Source organism: Durotheca rogersii (genome assembly GCF_024521655.1).
Source record: "Durotheca rogersii strain YMJ 92031201 chromosome Unknown GGS23scaffold_31, whole genome shotgun sequence".
In the NCBI taxonomy this organism is placed as follows: domain Eukaryota; kingdom Fungi; phylum Ascomycota; class Sordariomycetes; order Xylariales; family Xylariaceae; genus Durotheca; species Durotheca rogersii.
In genome coordinates, this window is record NW_026251262.1 from 279,488 (window position 1) to 299,408 (window position 19,921).

The following is a 19,921-nucleotide window of genomic DNA, read 5'->3' on the forward strand; positions in this document are numbered from 1 at the left end:
GCGGATTGGAGAGCTCGATCGTCTAATTTTATTTGCTGGAATTCGCTGTCAGCGAATAACGCCAAGTCAGCCACCTCAGGGCGTTCCGGGGTATTGAGCAGATACGAAAAAAAAAAGGGAATGTAGGATCTTACAGAGCGCATCAAGAAAGATATAGGCGGGTACTTGAGGTATGTAAGCAGCCTATACCTACCTAGATTAGGAAGGTACATAGGTCGATACCTACCTAAGTTAGGTATGGGACGACATCGTATGCGTACCTGCGAAGTGCAACCTAGGCAGGTAGGTAGGTAGGTACCTAAGGTATCTATCTATACACACATACATAGGTGCGTACCCGCTGTAGACTGGTCGAGACCGCTGCGCTCGGCACACCCTAGTCTCTCGGCCCCCGGCAGCGATGTACCTAAGTATGGGTCGCGCTTGCATCCAGGTCCCCAGAAACCAGGTCCGGACGAGATGGCGCCAGCTGACAGCGAATTATGCAGCGTAATGCCGGCCGGAACGCCGACGCTACAGGTGCGACAGGACCGGGCTGGCAAGAAGACCTCAGGAGCCAGGGCCGGCTCATAGAAGCGCAGTATTCTGGTAGGCAACATTTCAAGTCCCTGTCTATGTAGGTAAGTAGGGGCAAGGTTCGACAGCAACGAGGTGATTCGAGCCACAGCAGCCTGTCTAGAGGTACCTATCTAACATCCATACAACCCCACGGGCCGACTAGAAGCATTGGGTATACCTATACAGAACCGGAAATCGCCAGACCGACCTAGGTACCACCGCCTGGCTACCGGCCAAAAAAAAAACACACCTACACCAGCACCGTCCTCGTCACGCCAATCGGGCCCTCTCCCAGCTGATGGTGCTCTGGTTGGAAGGTGGTGTCTCCGTCCCGTTCTTCAGTGCCTCGATAACCGCATCGTACGCCGGATGCTTGCTAAAGTCGTCAAACCACAGCAGCGCGGCGCCCTGGCCCTCGAAGACGTACGGAACCCAGCTGAAGGGGTCGTAGAAGTCCCAGAGCGTCACACCCACACACGCCGGAACCTGCACACACGCTCCGACCGACTGGAGAGGAATCCCACGTTAGCTTCGACAATTGCCTGCCTGTTTAGAGAGAGAGAGGGAGGTTCGCGATGCTCACATTCTTATAAACCTCGGCTTGCCATCCCAAACTAGTCTCGTTCGCCGGCAGCTGGACCCTCACGTCGAGTTCCGTCAGTGCCACCTCAACACCGAGCGCGGCGTACGACTCCATGACGGCGATCTGCTGATCGAGTGTGGGCCCCCTGCTCGCGACAAAGTGTGCCTGCAGACCGACTCCGTCGATCCGTATACCTTCCTCCTGGAGCAGCTTGACGATTCGGACGACTCCCTCGCTCTTGGGGCCCGGCGACTCCACGTTGTAGTCGTTATAGTACAGCTTAGCGCTGTCGTCGATCTCGGATGCTAGCCTGAACGCTAGCTTGATGAACTCGTCGCCGAGGACCTTGTAGAAGACGGATTCGCGGTACGTGCCGTCTTCGTTGAGCGCCTCATTAACCACGTCCCAAGCGTAGCACCGGCCCTTGTAGTGCCCCACGACGCTCGTGATGTGCTCGGTAATCACCGAGCGCAGTTCCTCCGGCGTCCATTCCGTCTCTTCAACCCACGACGCCAGTTGGTTATGCCAGACCAGGGTGTGGCACCGTAGCAACTGATCGCCCTCGGCGGCTATAGAGGACACGATGTCACCCTCTGTAAAGTTGAAAACGCCCCGCTCCGGTTCGATAAACAGCCACTAGACCATGCGTTGTGCGTGTTAGCGATTGAATTCGGCACGACAAGTCTCTGAGGGAGAAGAGATTTCGATGCCGCATCAGACATACCTTCTGACCGTTGGTCGGCGTGGTCTGGCCAAATTCATTCGTATCTCTCAGGATGGCGTCGTACTCCGGGTATGCAGTCTCTAGGCCGGCACGCTCTCTCTGTCCAGGGGAATCCGTCGCCGCACCGAAATACTTCAGACCGGCCTTCTTCGCATAAGAATTTAGCTGCGCTGTCGCTAGCGGCAGCGACATAGCTGCCAGGGAAAGCACCCCGATGGGAAGATACATGGTCGCGTAAATACCGATGACGAGCACGCAGAAACTAAGCTTCTCGAGAGTCAAGGTGCCCAACGAGGCTTCAGCGGCAGGAAAGGGGAGGGCAGAGGCTAGCTGCCTACATTAAATATACCTACATCTTCCTACCCACGGAGCCGCCATCGCTCGGCTTTTATGTCGGGGAGCGGACGGTATTGAACCGATGCCTGGCTTAATCTACCAACCAACCGTTCATCGCGCATTTTGTAGATCGAGTTGTGTCCGGTCCGAGCACCGGGATAGAGAAATTACTCGCAATATTCCACCAATCTCGCGCGCGCACGCCCTGGAGCCGAGGGCGTTTATCATACACAGACGTGCAGGTGCGCAGTCTTCTTGACAAGCCGAGCCGGGACAGGTGTCGTTCTTTTGGGTCAGGAATATGGGGCGTTATGTGGGCGACACGGTTAAATCCACTGGGCCGGTGCGTACGATATACCTATACCATGGCGGTTGAGCGCGGGGAACAAGAGTTACCCAGATGACCCCCGGATTTATCCGGCCTTGGGACATCTTGGCTATCCTCTGAGGGGATCTACCAAACTACTCGCCAACAGAGATCTGCGTCGCCCTCTGGCTCGCGGAGTGTGACGAGAATGCCTTCCGATTCCATTTGCCGCGTACGCGCGAACGAGAGAGGACTATATTTCACATTTTCCTGTAAGATAAGTAGGTATATTATGTAACTAACAATATCAAGAGACCTAGATACTCGGTGCTGGGGCAAACCATACGTTCGCACCAACGATAATTGTGCCAAAAGTCATAAAAAACTGGGTATGTGATGAGGCTAAGTCATGGTCCCCGTACGTCCATTCTATCTGCCTACTAATAGCTAATAGGACTTGGCGGTATCTACCAGGATGAGCAAGCGTCCTAAGCAGTAAGGCAGGTCGGGGTTTGAACAACTCCCCGCAATAAAATTCTGCTTGGTCTTTTCTAGATCTGCTTCGAAGACCATCGTCGACGGGTCGATAATCCGATCAATTTTATGCGCCAACCCCCGGTGTCCGCAGCTAGTACAGCATACCTAAGTGAGAGAGCATCACGTCACCAAAAAGGAGTCGCTGCAACCTACATTTGTCACTGAGATATCTGCCTCTACGATGGAGGCTGCGCGGTAGAGCGCGAGGTTCCCGTCCACAGTTTGCGTCCCGACGTAGAGGAATGTGCCTGTCTGAAATTGGGTAAAATTGGCAGAGAAGGACGAGGTGTTCGGGATGTAGTGATGCTACACTATATTACCGAGCCTCCATTTCCCCTTGGGTGTATTTACGAATGTGTCAAAGTACCGCCCTGTGTTGTTGAAGGTGCTCTCTGAAGGCGCGAAGAACGCGAAGTTCTACGTAGGAGTGGTGCTGAACGCCTCCACGAAGCCTGTCCTATTTGTCAACAACGAAACGTCTTGGTTGTGTTTCTAGATCTGTAAATGAGTCATGCAGTCGGGCTTTGGTAGCACGCACAAACCACCGGGACGTGGCCCATAGGATGCCGGGGGAGGTCCCGGGGGCTCGCCGGGGAGGTCTACGTTGGCTAGCGGGGGCCGAGAGACGAGCAAGTAGCGGGGCCACCGCACCTACATCGGGACCGAGAGTAGCATTGTAGGCTACGGGGAGCTCGATGCGCACACACCGACGCATCGTGGGGCGCCACCTACCTCAAGTACAACAACTGCGGCGGGTTCCAGGCCGGCACCGTCTCCAACCAGGGGTGGTTCCTGAGGATGGGCCAGGCGCTGAAGACCACGGACCGAGATATCTTCTCCGCTATGATCCGCAAGATGCGGGAGGTCTCCCCCTTCTAGAAGCCGGGGTCATGGTCCCGACAATTGCTGTGTGTGACCCAGAAAACATGTCATTATTGTCACTCTTTTCGCAGCTAATTAATGTGGTCGGCTAGTCTCAGCTGTACGGCGGGGGAGGGCTGAGCCTTTTGGTGTAGGTACTAGTCTGATATCACACAAGGTCTTCAGGGGAGAAACTCGTGTCACGTGTAGGGTTACAGCAACGCAGGTGGTAGTTATATGAGTAACTAGAACCGTTGGTTCGAAGTGTCTACCCTGGTACTGCCACTATCAGGAGGTTACGATTCCCGGTGCCGTTCGCGCCGGTCTTCCCGCCACCTGATATGGTACGATCATCGTCGTCGAGGAAGTCCCCTTGCCTCGAATACGACCATATGAGATCTCCCCACATTGGTTGATCAGTTGAGAGTCTGCCACCAGCCGCAAAAGAAAATGAGTGTAAATCAAGACCCTTATGTTTCTTCCTTCCCTTTTGGAAGGCGGTTAAGGGGGGGCAAGGGGAGGGGTTACACTGACAGGGCTGCTCTCCTCCAGCTGCATCATGGGCTGCCTTCGCCTGCGGTATGAATGGGGCGTCGAGGCCCCTCTTAACAACGTACTGGTAATAGAAGTTCTGGTTACGGAGATTATTAGCATGCGCCTCGGAATCCCGAAAAGGGTCAATATGAGACCCTTACATCGCATACGTGAGGTCCGCCTGCAGCGCCACGGCTTAGTATGTGAGTTGGCGACATCGGAGATTGCATCATATATCGCGGATTGTATACACGTTCAGCTTACCATCGCTATACCGTCTCGATATACGACGAATGAGAGGAGGGCTTTGATGCTAGCTAGCCAATAGTCGACCTGGCGGACTACGATCGACGGCCGCGCAACAGCCAGTATATATGGTTCGCGAACCCCGATGTCCCGGACGGTTTCGTCCTTTCTCAACCCATCCGTCTCTAACCTGCTGTGAGAAGAACGACATCGCAAGGCTGAGGCTCTCGGTCACTTCTACGCAATAAGCAAATCTGCCGAGCGAGTCTTAAGCGTCTTCCTCTAACCTTGCCGAAGGAAAGGCACCGTTGGCGGAGATTGCTTTGTTGGGAACGCCGAAATAGGGGGGTAGGGGGTTCCAGAGGCTGTCCCGCCTCCCGCACAGCGCCCTCGCAAGGCAAACGTATCCTCGTGTCCGGGTTAGTGAGCGAGAAGTTTCGGCTAGTAGCGATGCTACGAAATCTATCCACAAAGAAGATATCCCAAAACACTCTGCGTCTCTCTTCGCTCTCTCTCCAACTACGCGCCGGGGGGAGAATGCCATCCTCTTTGGCCATGAGTTTCGCAGCGCCGGCTGGTGGCTGATCGTTCTCCCCGACGCTGAGCTGGAGCTGTTTGAACAGTCGCTATTGTGAAGACTTGGTATTCCCCATGGCTCCCCAGCTGCCATAGTCGTAGACCTAGTTCATGATGCTTGGCTCCGGACTCCGTCTAGATATGTGTAATGCCTACATAATGGGGACTCGCCTATCGTTCCTTATCGCTGGGACGTCGTATCTATTATGTCCCAACCCAACTTCCCTTAGCGGATACAGCCGGAAACCTGTTAACACTACGAAAGCGAGATGGCGAAGCCTGAGGCTCAGAGTGACGACGGGCGCACCCCGCATCATGCAGATAGAGACGTCAAACTTGTCTTGCATGCTAGGCACCTACTTCTGCCAGTCCTTAAGAATATAGATGAGAGCTGAGACACGCACAACCAAATGACGCTGGCTGACACATGTATTTATCCGCCTCTTTATGGTTGGCTGGGGACGATTCTATACAGGGGTGTTCCCGTCGGCGAATAATATCCGACAAATCTCCTTCTCCAGAGATTTCCTGTCGCCAAATATCTTTCCGTCAACGTATTCTGTCAAGAAGTTGTCATCACATGCTCGGCAGCTGCCCACAGCTTCAGGTCTCTCGTGGCGGTTCGCTTCCTTCTGGACCTCTTCGAATCATGTGTGTAACCAGCCTCCATTATAGGTAATGTAAGCAGAGGGCGTCCCTGCACTCTCTACTCACTACCGGAACTAAATCAACTAACTCTAAGATAGGACGACTATGTGAGGAAGAAGAATTCAACTCTTGAGATCACTGCAATTATCAAAGTCATAAAAAACGAGGGTAAGTAAGGTGATATAGGGGGTATTAATTTGGAATCCAAGTACCAACGTTACATCAATCTGAAGACTCAGGAATTCGGCTACCAGCCTTGCAACAGCCGAAAAAATGACTAGTCGGAAACAGACAGCACGGCCTTCACCTTATGAGGGGAGAGTCTCTGCCAACCCGAACGCTAGTGGATATCATCTCCAGGAGACGAGGCGACAAGCCTTGAGCGCATCACGTTGCTTGACGACTACCCTTGTTGGACAGGGGGTAAACCCACTACGATCGATGACTTGGCATGCGTGTGTGTATGTAGACGAGCTGGCTAGGCATTCCAGAGGGATTTGGAACCATTATGCTAACGACAGGGCTGTGATCAGGAGCATCTGGTATTAAGCCGTGCTTTGTCTCAGGGATGTGACTCCGTACGAGCAGATCTTCAATCGTTCTCTGAGAGGGAAACCAGTTGAGCGAAGGAGATTCCCGACGACCAAATAGTTGTAAACGGGATGGAGGGAATAGAGAGAGAGGGAAAAGGAAAAAGAAGCAGGGGAAACTAAACCGAATATTGACTACAGGCGAGGAACCGATGAGTTCTCGATTAGCGAGTATACCTCGTGGATGATATTAATATGCCCGAACGAATAGCACCTACGGAAAAGGCAAACTATTCTCATACCCCAAGTTTCGTTCCTCTGGGGTCCCTATTCTCGTGATTAAATCAGACATTATTAAGTGCCCATAGCGACTTGGCGTGCGTACCCGACCCAGGAAAAGGGTCGGCGGCGGAGTCGCTAGTGGAGAACCGCCCCCCCTCTCTTTGCCCCGGCTATCCTATTCCCTGCCTATTACATCTTGAGATCGTCAATCTAGTGAAGCGGGCGGGCCTTAGTTTCTGTATGTATGTATGAGTATGTGTACTTGTGGACGATGTGTAGGTGCATGAAGTCACCGGACCCCAGCTTCATAGGTAGATCCCTCGGGAAAACATGGCCTCCAACCTGGTAAATGGCCCGTCTATGTTACGCTGACGCGTGCCGACGTCCTGGAATATCACCTGGGGCTGAGATCCGGGGGAGTGGAGCGAAGTGGATAAGAGGAGTCCTAAAGTAGTTTAAGTAGATGTCTGCAATGAGGAGTATCGCAACGGTCTACCCCACGCTCTTCCCCGGCAGATCAGCATCAACCAATGATTCAATGAGAGGGTAAATGCCGATAGGAGCGTCGGGGCATATAATGGTCACATTCGTCTATCGGCTGGCAGAAAGGGATAATAAAGTCTTCTCTCCCGCCATCAAGCCCCAAGGAGCTGGGCAGTTGTGGCCACTTACTCTCACCCGTCGTCTTCGATACTCTCACCTCCCTCCTAGTGGGCGTACTTGTCGACTTCGCAACCGTTAGGAGATAGATAGGCGCACACGTGGTATCTGGTCGTCATCGCTATGTTGTTCGACCAGCTCCTCGCTGGCCTTCGGGCCGGTGATGGGAAAGAGATATTCAGCCAGGTCTCAGCGTGGCACTTGGTTACCTCCATCTTAGGCATCAGCCTTATCACCTTAATAATCGACTATGCCTATATGTTATGGCTACGTTCTAAGCTGGTAAGCCGCCAACCTTCCACGCCGTGTTGGTTTTGGACGTGTAGGCCTTCACGAAACGTTCGGCACTAAATATCAGTATCCGTTTAGCCGCCCGGCCCTTTTCCCATGCCGGTGGTGGGCAACACGTTTATGCTACCGAATACCAAGCCGTGGATTTGGTTTGAAGAGCTTTCTAAGGAATACAATGCGCCGCTAATTACCATATGGATTGGCCGGTAAGAGAGAGGGGGCTTTCAGAACAGGAGAGCAGTAGCTGACTGTCGAGCTAGCAACCCGACTATCTGGATTAATGATGCTTGGGCTGCGTCGGAATTGTTTGAGAAGCGTGCGGGCATTTACGCATCGCGGCCGCGGATGCTCGTCTTCGCAGAACTAGGCGCCGGTCAGGACAACCTGGTAAATATGTACACGATGACTCCGGAACAGCGTGATCGCTGGCGTGTCCACCGCAAGCTCATGCACCAAGGCGTCGGGATCCAGTCTGTTCGCCGGTACCGAGAGTTCCAGAATAACGAAAGCCGGCTCGTCGCTTACGATCTGCTCTCGGCACCAGCAGACTATGTCAAGCACTTCGAGAGGTACGCCACAAGTGTCGTTTCCATCATCGCCTTCGGTCGGCGCGTCTCCAGTTGGGATGATCCCATCATCACCGAAGTCATCTCCGTGATGCATCTGGCTGCCGACTTGAACGTTCCTGGCAAATCCTTCCCCATGCTGATGGAGACCTTCCCCATCCTCGCCCGCTTCCCTAATCAGATTGCGCCTTGGAAGTCCGGATTGGGGAAAAAGCGCGGCACCCACTTCTTTTACGCCCTCGCCGACGAGGCAGCTAAGAAGCATGACCATCAAGATTCTTTCGTCAACCACTTGTTTTCCGAGGGCCCGAAGTACAACCTACAACAGGCCGAGATCTCCGCGCTCACTGGAAACCTATTCGGCGCCGGATCCGACACCAGCAGCAGCACGTTGATCACTTTCATCCTGGCTTGCTGCGCGTTCCCGGAGGCTGTGGTGCCGGCATGGGAGGAGCTTGATCGGGTAGTAGGTCCGTACAGGAGCCCGAATTGGGAGGACGAAGACAAGTTGCCCTACGTCAAGGCGTTTGTCAAGGAAGTGCTGCGGTGGCGCTCTGTTGCCATCATCGGAGGACAGCCTCACGCGCCGACGCAGGACGATTACTACAAGGGCTGGCTGATCCCCAAGGGAACCTGGATCCAGGGCAACGTTTGGGCAATCCATCACAACGAACGCGAATTCCCCGACCCCGACCGCTTTAACCCGAACCGTTTCATCTCTGGACACCCAGACAGCCGACCGTTCCCCGGCGAGAGGGGCTACATGACCTTCGGATGGGGTCGCAGGGTTTGTTCGGGTCAGGCGCTGGCGGAGCAGGGTACCTGGATCACGGTGGCCCGTCTGCTATGGGGATTCAATATCCAAAAGAAGAGGCGCGCGGATGGTAGCGTCGTCGAGGTCGACATATTCGATTACACGTGAGTGAACCCTCATGCCCCTCGGCCTGTAGCCGGGTAAGATGCTAACTGGACCGTTCAGTAATGGACTCAACATGCGCCCTCAGCCATTCGAGTGCGATATTACGCCGCGCAGCAAGGAGATCCGACAGACGATAGAGCGCGAGGGTAAACAGGCGCTGCAAGACTTGGAGCAGTACCGTGGCGAGACCAAGTACCGGATGTCGACGTTTTACGAGAAGAACGAACTGGCGTTAAAGAAGTACGGGAACGAGGAGACTACCTCGTAAATGCGATATTCGACCAGGAGAGACCCCGGGTCTGTAATAAACGACCGGTGAAATCCCGGCCGGCTCCGGTTCCGTGAGTGAAATGTAGCGATGGTTGACATCCTCCGTACCCAGGCCAGATCCTCGTACATAATATGGCCCAACGACATGTATCTAAGATAGCAATAGATGTGTAGTCAAAACCTAACATTGAGCAGAAAACGAGTGCATTGCTTGCAGAAGGGTATAGCGAACATAGCTAGACTTTTTTCTCACTTGTCGTGTCCTGAGAGGGTGGTAACAGGAATAAATTGGACGTCTGTATGTGCTTTGGAGGGGTTATTGTACCTATAGCACCCCTCTCCCTACCCTACAGCACCCTGTGGATAGCGGCTCTCTCTTGCTATAGGATAGTCTGTGGGTGCCTTACAGCAGCACCCCTCTGCCCCCCTCGCTGACCTCGCGCCACTGGCCGTCCCCAACTACAGACCTTAGGTACCTAACCGCGAATCGCAGACGGGATTTCTACGACTAAATACTCCGTCGCATTACAACATACGACTCCAACATTGGACTCTCACATACACGCCTACCGTTTGTGATTCACCCACTCGAGATGCAGATAACGCAACACGCGGACCGACATCACGAGAATAAGCATGTCGACCTGTTGATCCTCGGCGCCGGCTGGACGTCCACGTTCCTCATCCCGCTCCTCGAGCGGGAGGGGATCGCGTACGCGGCCACCACGACGGATGGACGGGACGGCACGATCAGCTTCAAGTTCGACGCGGAGTCGCGCGACCCAGAACCGTTCAGGGCGCTCCCGTCCGCGACGACGGTGCTCATCACCTTCCCGCTCGTCGGCGAGGGCCAGTCCGCCCGCCTCGTCTCCCTGTACGGGTCCACGCACGAGACCGCGTCCCGCTTCGTGCAGCTGGGCGCGACGAGCATCTGGACGGCACCGACGTGGCACGACGACTCGTCGCCGTACTCGCACACCGACCCCCGCGCCGTCGCCGAGGACGAGCTGATGGCGAAGTCCGGCGGTGCCGTGCTGAACCTCGCCGGCCTCTACGGCGCGGCGCGCCAGCCGCGGGACTGGGTCGACCGCGTGGTCAAGACCAAGGCCGACCTCAAGGGCAAGGGCGCGCTGCACGTGGTGCACGGAGAGGATGTCGCTAGGGCCATCGTCGCGCTGCACCGCAACTTTACGCCCGGCAAGCGCTGGCTCCTGACCGACTTGCATGTTTACGACTGGTGGGATCTGGCGCAGGATTGGGCGGTTCAGACGTTGCGGACGACAGAAACTGACGAGCTCCAGGACGACATTTCGATCGCTAAAGTCGAGAGGCAGAGGGAATTGCTAGCTTGGGTCGGTGAGCTCATGGTGGAAGAGGGGGTCAGAGCGCTGCCAAGGGAGACATCTCGGCTGGGACGCGCGCTGGACGGTAGGGGGTTTTGGCGGGCGATGGGCATCTGGCCGATCCAAGGGCGGCTGCGATGAGCTTCTCTTGGGTGTGTGTGTGTGTGTGTTCTTATTTCTCGTCCTTTACAACGGCTAAGTAGCGAGAGAGACACACACAGAGAGAAAACTACGTGGGCAAGTTGAGATCTGAAAATAGATGAAAGAGCGGATAGCCAGATGCCTATAATCGTGACGAAGAAGGGCTTGCCCTTGGCCGGATCCATCATCAGGTACTCATAGGTCCATATATATGTACCTAGGTACCCAATGTGTGCACGCACCACTATAATTGGGGCCAATTACAGGTACCTACCTACCTATAATTTAGAAGCTCCAGTAGGTAGAGGTATTATCTCCTTACCAATCCTCCCCTAATCCACTCCCCCACTCGAACATCACCTCAACAATGTCCTCACCACGCCTGCATCCATGCATCATACAAGCCGAGTTGCGAGCGATCCGTGGGTAATTGTGTACGGAAATCCAAATGCCCTCGAATCTATATATATGGCTGTCCCTCTATCCAAGTGATCACTCTTTATGAATTTCTATGCCTGGTGGTGCCCCGACGAGCGCCTTGCACTGTGCGTAGATTACGAACTGCCCAGCCACCAAACCACAAGTCATCACCACCCGCGGACCCAGTCCCGTTAGCAGCAGTCGCCTGGGCCCGAACTGGCGCGCGAGTGAGAACATTCGGCTTGTCGCGCCCTGCTTTCGATCGCCCGCTCCTTTATTTATGGCCGAGAGCAGCGTGTCGGCAGGATGGGAGAGCACAGCCGCCGCGACGCCAGCAACGATGCCCGAGCTCAGCTCCACGCCGGTCGACTGCCATTGCGTCAGCCTGTCCTTACGCTCGGGACCAATGGTGCGGTAGATCAGCTCAACGGCCGCCTCGTGTACAGAGAATTGTCCCACCGCGTACGGGACCTGCTTGAAGAGCAGCGGTATGAAACCCGAGTAGAACCCCCGCAGACCCTCTTCTCTCGCGAGCCGCACGAAGCCTGGGGCGAGGCCCGTGGCAAAGCCGCGCTGTGAGACCAGGCGGATGCGCGTCGCTTCGAGCGGGCAGAGGGCGATGTCGGCGAAGAACTCGGCCGTCGCGCTGGCGCCTAGGTAGATGGCCGTGCGCCGCCGCGTGGCCTGCTCTGGCGAGCCCGCTAGGCCGATGAACTTCTTCTTGAAGAATTCGTAACCGGCAAACTTACCGCCCCCCTGGACGCAGTAGCCGACGGCAGTTGGGCCAAAGCCGGTGAGCAAAGACGAGGCGCCTTCCTTGGCGACTATCTGTCGGCCAGCCCGAACCATATTCAGACCCTTCATCGAGTCGTCCACCTGGATCCGCGTCTTGACCACATCGATAGGAGTCGCAGCCTGTCCGTCCATTAGTCATCACTCGTCTTCAGCTGAGCGACGCCTACACCATGAGTGAGGGTCGCCGCCAAGGCGCCGGCCCCAAAGAATTTAAGATAATCCGTAGCGCTGAACGTCGGCGTCATGCCCATGCCCAGGGACGGACCCATGTTCACAGCCTGAATACGACCGGCAACTATGCGAAATGAACACTATAAGACGCTCTTCGGTTGTCGGCAGGGGTGCGTAGAGCCCAACGATCCAATTTCAGGCGCGGAGGACTTCCCGTAGTCGATCACTAGGGCGCAAAGCGATGAGAAGAGCGGTGTCGTGTTCATCAGAGCGCCCGATCTGTTTTCTAACGATTACAGAGTTATCGGGCGATGCTATCTCTAGATCTGGTCTTCTCGCTGAAGAGGAAAAATGATGGATGCGAGTCCGCGTACCGACGCGGATCGGCGGGCTTTTGTCGCGAACGCTTGACGTCATGACTTTGTTCGGCTTCGTCGGGTCAAACACGGGCGTTGCGTCTTCGTCGGCCCCGACTCCTATTCGGCAGCCCGAAACGAGTGGCGCCGTGTCGACATACAGGTTGTCAGACAGAAAAAGGAGCATACGAGACCCCTAGGTACATTATGTGCTGCGTATGGGTTATCCGTCAGGTACAATACATACCTAGGTAACCAAATGGGTGCAGGCATCCACTCCCTAACAGAGTACCTGCATTTCCACGTGACATAAGGCGATACACGATTACCGGTTTTGGCTTACTACGAAGCCGTCGACAACGGAGTCGACTTTGTCGAGTGGGAAAGATTCGGCGTCACCAGAGACCGGGATAACTCGAGTGTTTCGACGTGGACCAAGTTAGCAACTCCCTGTGCGTAACTATGAGTACGGCTCTTCGCTCGTAGCTCCGCGTCGATAATAACATACGACTCCCCCGCAACGTGCTCTATTATCTTACGACTCTGTATATCGGGATCGGTAAATCTGCAGTGTCCCTCCGCTTCCGGTTAAGGCATCACGCCGCATACCAGGTATAAAATGGATACCCTCTGGCTCAACTAAGTTCGGCGACTAAATATTGCCAATCACGTGACGGCGATGTGAACGTCGGAGTGCAACCGGGTACGAATGCATTCTTAGACTGGTTTCGGGATCCATTCCGTTGCCTGATCGCTTTATCACTGGTGGTGGAAAAACGTGCGATAGGGTGCATCACAGCACACAGGTTTCTGGGCGCGACGCGTCAACAGTAATAAGCCAACCTCAGCTCCCCGTTGTCTTATACCACAGACCTTAGCGAGCCCGGGACGATGCCACCGGTTGACCAATCTACATCATCGCGTAGAGCATTTTCCCTCCGGGGATAGCAGCCTGACTACAAATCCCAAGGCAGCGGTTATAGAAGCAATCAACGATCATCTCGATGTGCTTACATGCAAGCGTCAGGAACGGAAGGCGATATCCAGGTTATGACAAGGCCAAGAAAGCCATGCCTATACGGAAGAAGTCTATAACCATTCGATGTTCCCGCCTCTGGCGGATGCAGTTCCCCCTTGGCGTCTGCACGAGAACTCGGTAGCAATATTGGCAATACGGGAGTAACCTTAGCGGGCGGAATGCATGCCTATAATACATACGACAACAGCCCATGGGTAGGGATATGGGTGGTATTACCGCGCTACTATGACGACCCCGACGACAGGCATATGCATGTACAGGAATCCTGGTACCCATGGCCTATATCGCAGGAAGTCAGGGAGAAAATAAAAAAAATAAACACTTGATATAGGAGATGAACAGACGACGTTCAAACCCTAGAGGTCAACGCGCAAATTGGCTCGCCTGAAGAAAAACAAGGAGATGAGTTTTCAAAGGCAAGCCGTTGTCACGCCAGGAAGCGGTGAGCTTTCTGTCTCTCTTTTTTTCTTTTTTAATGAGTATTTCCTTTTTCTGAATCCGTTTTAGGAGCGTAGCAGTCGGCACTTGGTTGACGCATGAGACCCAATGCGTATAAGAGATGGGGCACGGAAACCGCCTTCTCTTTTTTTATCTGCCCATTTTATCTTAGCCTCACTTTGCTTCTCGAACCACGTTGCCATCTGACTGCCCGAATCGGGATGTAACAGATGGTAGGAGCCGTGGCGTCGTATCTTCAACGACGACTAAGCGAGCCTCGTGGCATGCCCGCGCCGCTGGTTGGGCACTAAAGGGCTTTTCTCAACCACCCACCTCAACGGCACCTGGGGTCCCCTCGGCGGCATCCACGTCTTGTCGTCACGGCTCGTCTTCCGCTGCTGAGGTGTGATTCCGGTAATATTCCTCGTGCTTCCTAGCCCGGTAGCATGTACCTAGCTCGTCTCCCAATCTCATCTAACTACAACCTATCGCCCTTTGCCTTGAGATCAGACTATGTAGCCTTGGTAGCATACGTATCTATACTTACATCGTCTATAAAGCTGCAATGCCGCCATCATCGTCTTCTTCTGCTCGTGGTGTCTCAAGGCTGATATCCCGTCGAAGAATTCCCTCATGGCGTCCCCGTGGCCCGCCCAGCCCTTCAAGGCGATCTATATCGCGCTGTTTCTCCTGAAAACCCCCCCACACTTAGCACTGCTTTCGCTCCGTTATATGTTTAAGTCACTCCGCCCCGTCCCCGGATGGACGTTCAGGACGTCCCTAGGAATCGCGCTCTTCCGTGCCCAGGTCCGCCTGTTCACGAAGATTCGCTACCAACGGGCCCCGCAGCTCAAGCCCGGCAAGGCGGGCGAGAGGTTTGTCTTGATAAGCCCGCCCGACTCTTGTTTCTTCCAGGGCGTCTTAGCCTCCAGAACCGTTCAGCCGGCGCCAGTCGGGGCACTATGGTTCCCGGGACCGGCCGAGCGTAACGAAAAGGGCATGGTAGAACGAGGCCAGAAGACAGTTATTCACTTCGCAGGCGGCGGCTTCGTCCTCGGTTGGAACCCCAATAAGATGGGACGGTCCGTTGCGGACGTATTAATGCCGCATCTCGATGCGACCAACATTCTCTATGTGCAGTACCGACTAGCAACCGAGGAGACGCCGTTCCCTGCCGCACTCCAGGACGCTTTGACTGCGTATTACTACGTGTTAAACATCGGCGTAGACCCTGAAGATATTATTCTCTCGGGAGATTCGGCTGGGGCCAATCTGATCCTGGGGTTACTGCGATATTTGGAGATGTTTCCGTCTCTACTTCCGCTGCCGAGTAAGTCGATTCTCATATGTCATCGTCCGAGGGACCCATCATCGAAGCGTCGCCTCGGGGCCTGGGACCAGACTGCTGACCCTTGCGTTACAAACGGCTTAGGCAGCGCTATGCTATGGTCGCCGTGGGTCAAAGTCACAGCCAACGACGGGCGCGAATACTACGGCTTGCCGAACTCGCGGGTTGACTTCCTGGTCCCGTCCGTTCTGGATTGGGGTGCAAGGGCCTATATTCCCGAAGGGGACTTGTCCCAAGAGGACGAGGCTTTCATCTGCCCGCTCTACCATTCGTTCCGGTCGAGCACACCGCTCTTTATACAGGCCGGGACGAAGGAGGCGTATTACGACGCGATGAAGAGGTTTGCCGATGATATGGCAGCCATAAAGGGCAACCGGGTGAAATTCCACCAATCTCACCTAGCGCCGCACGATATTTTCTTTACCTGTTCGATGGTAGGGTTTAAGAAAGAAGTCGGGCTGGCCATAGAGGAAGCCCTCGACTTCTTAACGCCAGAAAGCTTAGGGCACAAGGAATGGGATGATTGTTAGAGCACTTACCTGAGACAGATCTGGCTACACTCCTATACTCATAGGGTGTACAGAGAGCTATAATGTACATATAATATCGCTAAGCTCCCCTGGAGGGTCGGTCTAAGCCCTCTAATATATAGTTATACCCATTGATATTATTTTATCAAACTTCGACTCTTCTCGTCTCTAGCTCCCTCGTCCCCTTTCTAATACCGCACCTAACACAAAGCCCTGAACCACACATGCACGGCTTCTAATGCGGTGCGTAGGTTTCTACAGTTGTCACATTTAACAACGATTAGCAGATGTGGTTTCCAGCGTTCCTCTCGCCCCTATGTACTCTCACGATCTCGTAAGAAAGCCTATTTGGATATAATAGCACCAGAAGGAGCAAAGCACAACAGCAGAACCAGAGCAAGGAGGGAGAGAATGTAGATATAAGAGCAAGAGAAGATTTACACACCTAGGGCAGTTGACAGCGAGGTGAATGCCGACAGCTAATTACCATGAGGGAAAGTGTACTGAAGCCCCGTTACTGGACACAATGCAAATCTTATACGGTTCCACCGGCCTTAAGTGTTCGATCGAGAGTATAAACGAGGGATGGAATAATTCGATCCCCTTGGCTGGGACTCGCCCACAACCAGACTACTCTGTCGGGTTCCGGCGAGAGGCGTTTACCGATAGCCAGGTCGCCAAGCTGTCGCCGTTTATTAGCGACTCCATGGCCGGCGACCTGTCCTTCTTCATGACTACATACTACATGTATTTCCCCTTCCTCGCCTGCGAGGTGAAGTATAGGGCTACAGCACTGGACGTCGCGGGCCGCCAGAACGCCTACAATATGACTCTCGCGGCGCGGGGTATCGTCGAGCTCTTTCGTCTTATTAGGCGCGAGGACGAGGTTTACCGGCAGATCCTTACATTCTCCATCTCCCACGACCATTGCTCTACGAGGATATACGGATATTATGCAGTAATCGACGGGAAGGATACGAAATATTACCGCTACCCGATTAACAAATTTAACTTTACAGCACTTGACGGAAAGGACAAGTGGACTGCGTATCGGTTTACTAAGAATGTTTACGACACTTGGATGCCAGATTACTTTCAGAGGATCTGCTCGGCCATTGATCAGTTACCGTTGAAGATACCTAGACTTTGATATCGCGGCGCATACGAGATGGGTGGAGCTGGGCCGTGTGTGTGGCCAGGCTCTCTACCGCAGCACGCTTTTCACAGTCGGCTCGAGTCGTTATACCAGCATCGCCACAGTGGCTAAGCTCCCGCTAAATGGCAGCAAGTCCTCACGCCCTGGCGGACGACAGACCTGCTCTACATTCCGAAAACTATCAGACACAATCGAAAAAGATCTCGCATCCCATCTCCATTTGCCCGCCATGGCTCAGCTCTACAGCGACCTCGACGACGAGATCGGCCAATTTTTTGCGCAGGCATCTGCTTCCAGGGCAGAATGCGACGATCTAGCCCGCACGACATTCGGAGGGCTAGTCGAACCAGTTTCAGTCCAAGGGGCGACCAGCTACACCGTGGTAGCAGGGCTAAATAGAGAGAAGATTGTCCAGTTCCGAAACATGGACGCCCAGCTAGACATGAGAATGTTGGACCTAGCTAGACAGGTTCATGGAGACGTTGTGCCTGTAGGTGCTGCTCTAGGCCAAATTGGTAACGACGCGCAAGGACAGCTCGCTATATATGAGATGGACAGACTCCCGGGAGACAACTATGCCTTGGTGCGCACGTCTCTGGCGGAGGAACCCCAAAGCCAGTTGGCCGCCGTACACAGCCTGGCGAGGTTCGCCAAGACTTTGCATTGGCTTATTCTCTACTCCGGGCCAGCTAACATTGTGAACAAGCTTCTTTGCGCAGGCCTGGCGCAGGCCGGTGGCTCTAGATCAGCCTGCTATCTCTGCAATTGCTACCGAGTTCTCTAGTAGGCTCGACGCCGTCTCTTCCTCCGGCGTTCTCACCGATCGCTTTGGGCCAGCCCTCGACGAAGTGAGGGAGCATTTGCCGACGCTCGTTTCCGGAGATTTTCCACTGGCGCTCACTCACAGCGACCTCAACGAGCTGAACATCCTCGTCGACGGCGGTAGCGGCATTATCACAGGAGTCATAGACTGGACTGACGTGGGGATCCAGCCCTTCGGTTTCACCCTGTACGTGCTGGAAAAGTTTATTGGCAGCATGGGCCGTGATGGATGGATCTATCTCGACAACGCCGGCGTGCTGAGGGATGAATTCTGGAAGGCATTCGCCCACCACGCTGGGCGAGTGTCCCGCTCACAGATGAAGAGTATTGAGGCAGCGAGAAAGGCAGGATATTTCCTCCGGTACGGAACATTCTACAACAGTGGGCAGAAGGGAGTTGTAGGGGTCGAGAACATGAGCATTGAGAAGAGACGTCTGTATCTGGAGGCAATTCTTTAAAGGTGGCCGAACGAAATCCTGGGCAACCCTCGGCGTTCCATGCCTAGCTGCAGTAATGACCGTTCTGAACTTAATTCTCCAAGACCTCCCACAACCTAGTCCCGGCTGCTAGTCGGCCGGCCCGTGGACTCCGGCCTTAGTTGATGACTTCCTCCCTGCGCAGCGCGTCGATGACGACCTCCTCATCAATATCGACCTCCGCGTCAACGCCGCCCCCAACATCTGGGAGGCCCTTGCCGCCAACGAAGACCTTATGGGATCCTTTCACCGTCTCAGCATGGGATTCGTTGCCCTTGAGCTCGGTGGTGCCGTTCACGTTTCGCACAAAGGTCCAGCCCGTAACCCGGTAAGTCTTATTGGCGTTGGTCATGTTGGCATCCATCATGACGGTAATACCGTGGTTGTCCGACAGGACGAACTCCTGCATGTCCTTAGGAGTGCTGTCTCCGCCCAGGAGCTGGATGCCGATGAGGCTCGCCAGGTTCTTCTGCACAAGGTAGCTCTATAGGGCGGAGATAAAGGCGGTCTCGTTGGCGGTGATCTCCGGGGGAGGACTCTGGTGGTATTCGTAGGGCGTGAACTGGCCGTCAGCACCCAGCACGAAAATGTGACCATGTACGTTCCCGAGAGCCGCTTCCTTGACGCTAGTTGGGCGGTTCCAGCACGCATCGAGCTTTGTCATGGGCTGCCCGAGCATCACTCGACCCAGGGTCACCTGCAAGTGCCCGTGGACTAGGTGGTAACCGAACTTCTCTTGGACAATGTACTTCTCGAGTAAGCCCTTGAGATCAGCGAGGACGGTGTCGGCGACATTAGGCTGATCGTGGTCGTCGGGGAGCGCGTTTTAGCTTTGCCGCCAGACGGTCAGCATGGGTCCATCACATAGGGGGGGTTGCACGTGAGATCGAGCTTACGCCAGTCGAGATTTCTCCAGATTGTCCAACGTAGGTGCTTCATTAAGGCCAGGGATAACCATGGAGCCAAGGACGCTTGCGGTAGCCATCGTAAGCTGTGTTGCTTTTGGTTAAGCCTTACCGAAGAGGTGGAATGGAAGGGAGAGGGCAAGAAAGTCGGTTCTATCAAGGGAAGGCCGAGGATATTATCCAAGGAGGTCTAATTGCTCTACCTACTAATGGAAATACCCTCTGGGTTTATATGTCGGCAGGTACTCGGGAGAGAACACAGAGACGGCAACATCTACACTTTCGACGTGAGCTCTGTACCCCCACCGTGACAAAACACTGACACAATTCACACGCATGGATATCAACCACGTTACTAGGCATGGGATTTGCCTATAGCTAGCTGCTAGGCGTCGCAGTACCCCAGAATCCCGTTACTAGACATATGGCACTCGCGGGACCGTGTTACTAGATATAGGGCACCCGTGGGCCCGCGTTATTAGACACTATAATAGTACCTTAAAATCCTGTTACTAGATATATGGTACTCGCGGGGCCGTGTTATTAGATACGC

The 19,921-nt window shown here is 54.3% G+C and overlaps 8 protein-coding genes across 8 annotated transcripts; 5 read left to right on the forward strand and 3 right to left on the reverse strand.

Moving 5' to 3' along the window:
• Positions 1-713: 713 nt before the first annotated feature.
• On the reverse strand, positions 714-2,188 carry GGS23DRAFT_314578 (glycoside hydrolase family 10 protein). The gene is made up of 3 exons (XM_051512823.1): positions 1,866-2,188; positions 1,142-1,777; positions 714-1,065 (listed from the first exon to the last, which is right to left on the reverse strand). The coding sequence occupies exons 1-3, from the start codon at positions 2,091-2,093 to the stop codon at positions 829-831; spliced, it is 1,101 nt and encodes a 366-aa protein (XP_051368302.1). The 5' UTR covers positions 2,094-2,188; the 3' UTR covers positions 714-828.
• A 5,044-nt stretch (positions 2,189-7,232) lies between these two features.
• On the forward strand, positions 7,233-9,733 carry GGS23DRAFT_314701 (cytochrome P450). The gene is made up of 4 exons (XM_051512824.1): positions 7,233-7,664; positions 7,752-7,879; positions 7,934-9,157; positions 9,219-9,733. The coding sequence occupies exons 1-4, from the start codon at positions 7,506-7,508 to the stop codon at positions 9,424-9,426; spliced, it is 1,719 nt and encodes a 572-aa protein (XP_051368303.1). The 5' UTR covers positions 7,233-7,505; the 3' UTR covers positions 9,427-9,733.
• A 42-nt stretch (positions 9,734-9,775) lies between these two features.
• GGS23DRAFT_314740 (uncharacterized protein) lies at positions 9,776-11,158 on the forward strand. The gene has a single exon (XM_051512825.1). The coding sequence runs from the start codon at positions 10,022-10,024 to the stop codon at positions 10,910-10,912; it is 891 nt and encodes a 296-aa protein (XP_051368304.1). The 5' UTR covers positions 9,776-10,021; the 3' UTR covers positions 10,913-11,158.
• A 246-nt stretch (positions 11,159-11,404) lies between these two features.
• Positions 11,405-12,378, reverse strand: GGS23DRAFT_607449 (mitochondrial phosphate carrier protein; the record flags this gene model as incomplete). Its single annotated transcript, XM_051520055.1, has 2 exons — positions 11,405-12,247; positions 12,295-12,378. The coding sequence occupies 2 exons, from the start codon at positions 12,376-12,378 to the stop codon at positions 11,405-11,407; spliced, it is 927 nt and encodes a 308-aa protein (XP_051368305.1).
• A 2,386-nt stretch (positions 12,379-14,764) lies between these two features.
• On the forward strand, positions 14,765-16,009 carry GGS23DRAFT_607450 (alpha/beta-hydrolase; the record flags this gene model as incomplete). The annotated part of the gene is made up of 2 exons (XM_051520056.1): positions 14,765-15,461; positions 15,564-16,009. The coding sequence occupies 2 exons, from the start codon at positions 14,765-14,767 to the stop codon at positions 16,007-16,009; spliced, it is 1,143 nt and encodes a 380-aa protein (XP_051368306.1).
• Positions 16,010-16,787: 778 nt separating this feature from the next.
• On the forward strand, positions 16,788-17,223 carry GGS23DRAFT_585178 (uncharacterized protein). Its single transcript, XM_051517357.1, has one exon. The coding sequence runs from the start codon at positions 16,836-16,838 to the stop codon at positions 17,157-17,159; it is 324 nt and encodes a 107-aa protein (XP_051368307.1). The 5' UTR covers positions 16,788-16,835; the 3' UTR covers positions 17,160-17,223.
• GGS23DRAFT_585180 (uncharacterized protein) lies at positions 17,224-18,528 on the forward strand. Its single transcript, XM_051517358.1, has 2 exons — positions 17,224-17,810; positions 17,872-18,528. The coding sequence occupies exons 1-2, from the start codon at positions 17,395-17,397 to the stop codon at positions 18,443-18,445; spliced, it is 990 nt and encodes a 329-aa protein (XP_051368308.1). The 5' UTR covers positions 17,224-17,394; the 3' UTR covers positions 18,446-18,528.
• A 43-nt stretch (positions 18,529-18,571) lies between these two features.
• Positions 18,572-19,448, reverse strand: GGS23DRAFT_616002 (uncharacterized protein; the record flags this gene model as incomplete). Its single annotated transcript, XM_051520753.1, has 3 exons — positions 18,572-18,945; positions 19,027-19,262; positions 19,419-19,448. The coding sequence occupies 3 exons, from the start codon at positions 19,446-19,448 to the stop codon at positions 18,582-18,584; spliced, it is 630 nt and encodes a 209-aa protein (XP_051368309.1). The 3' UTR covers positions 18,572-18,581.
• Between the last annotated feature and the right edge of the window lie 473 nt (positions 19,449-19,921).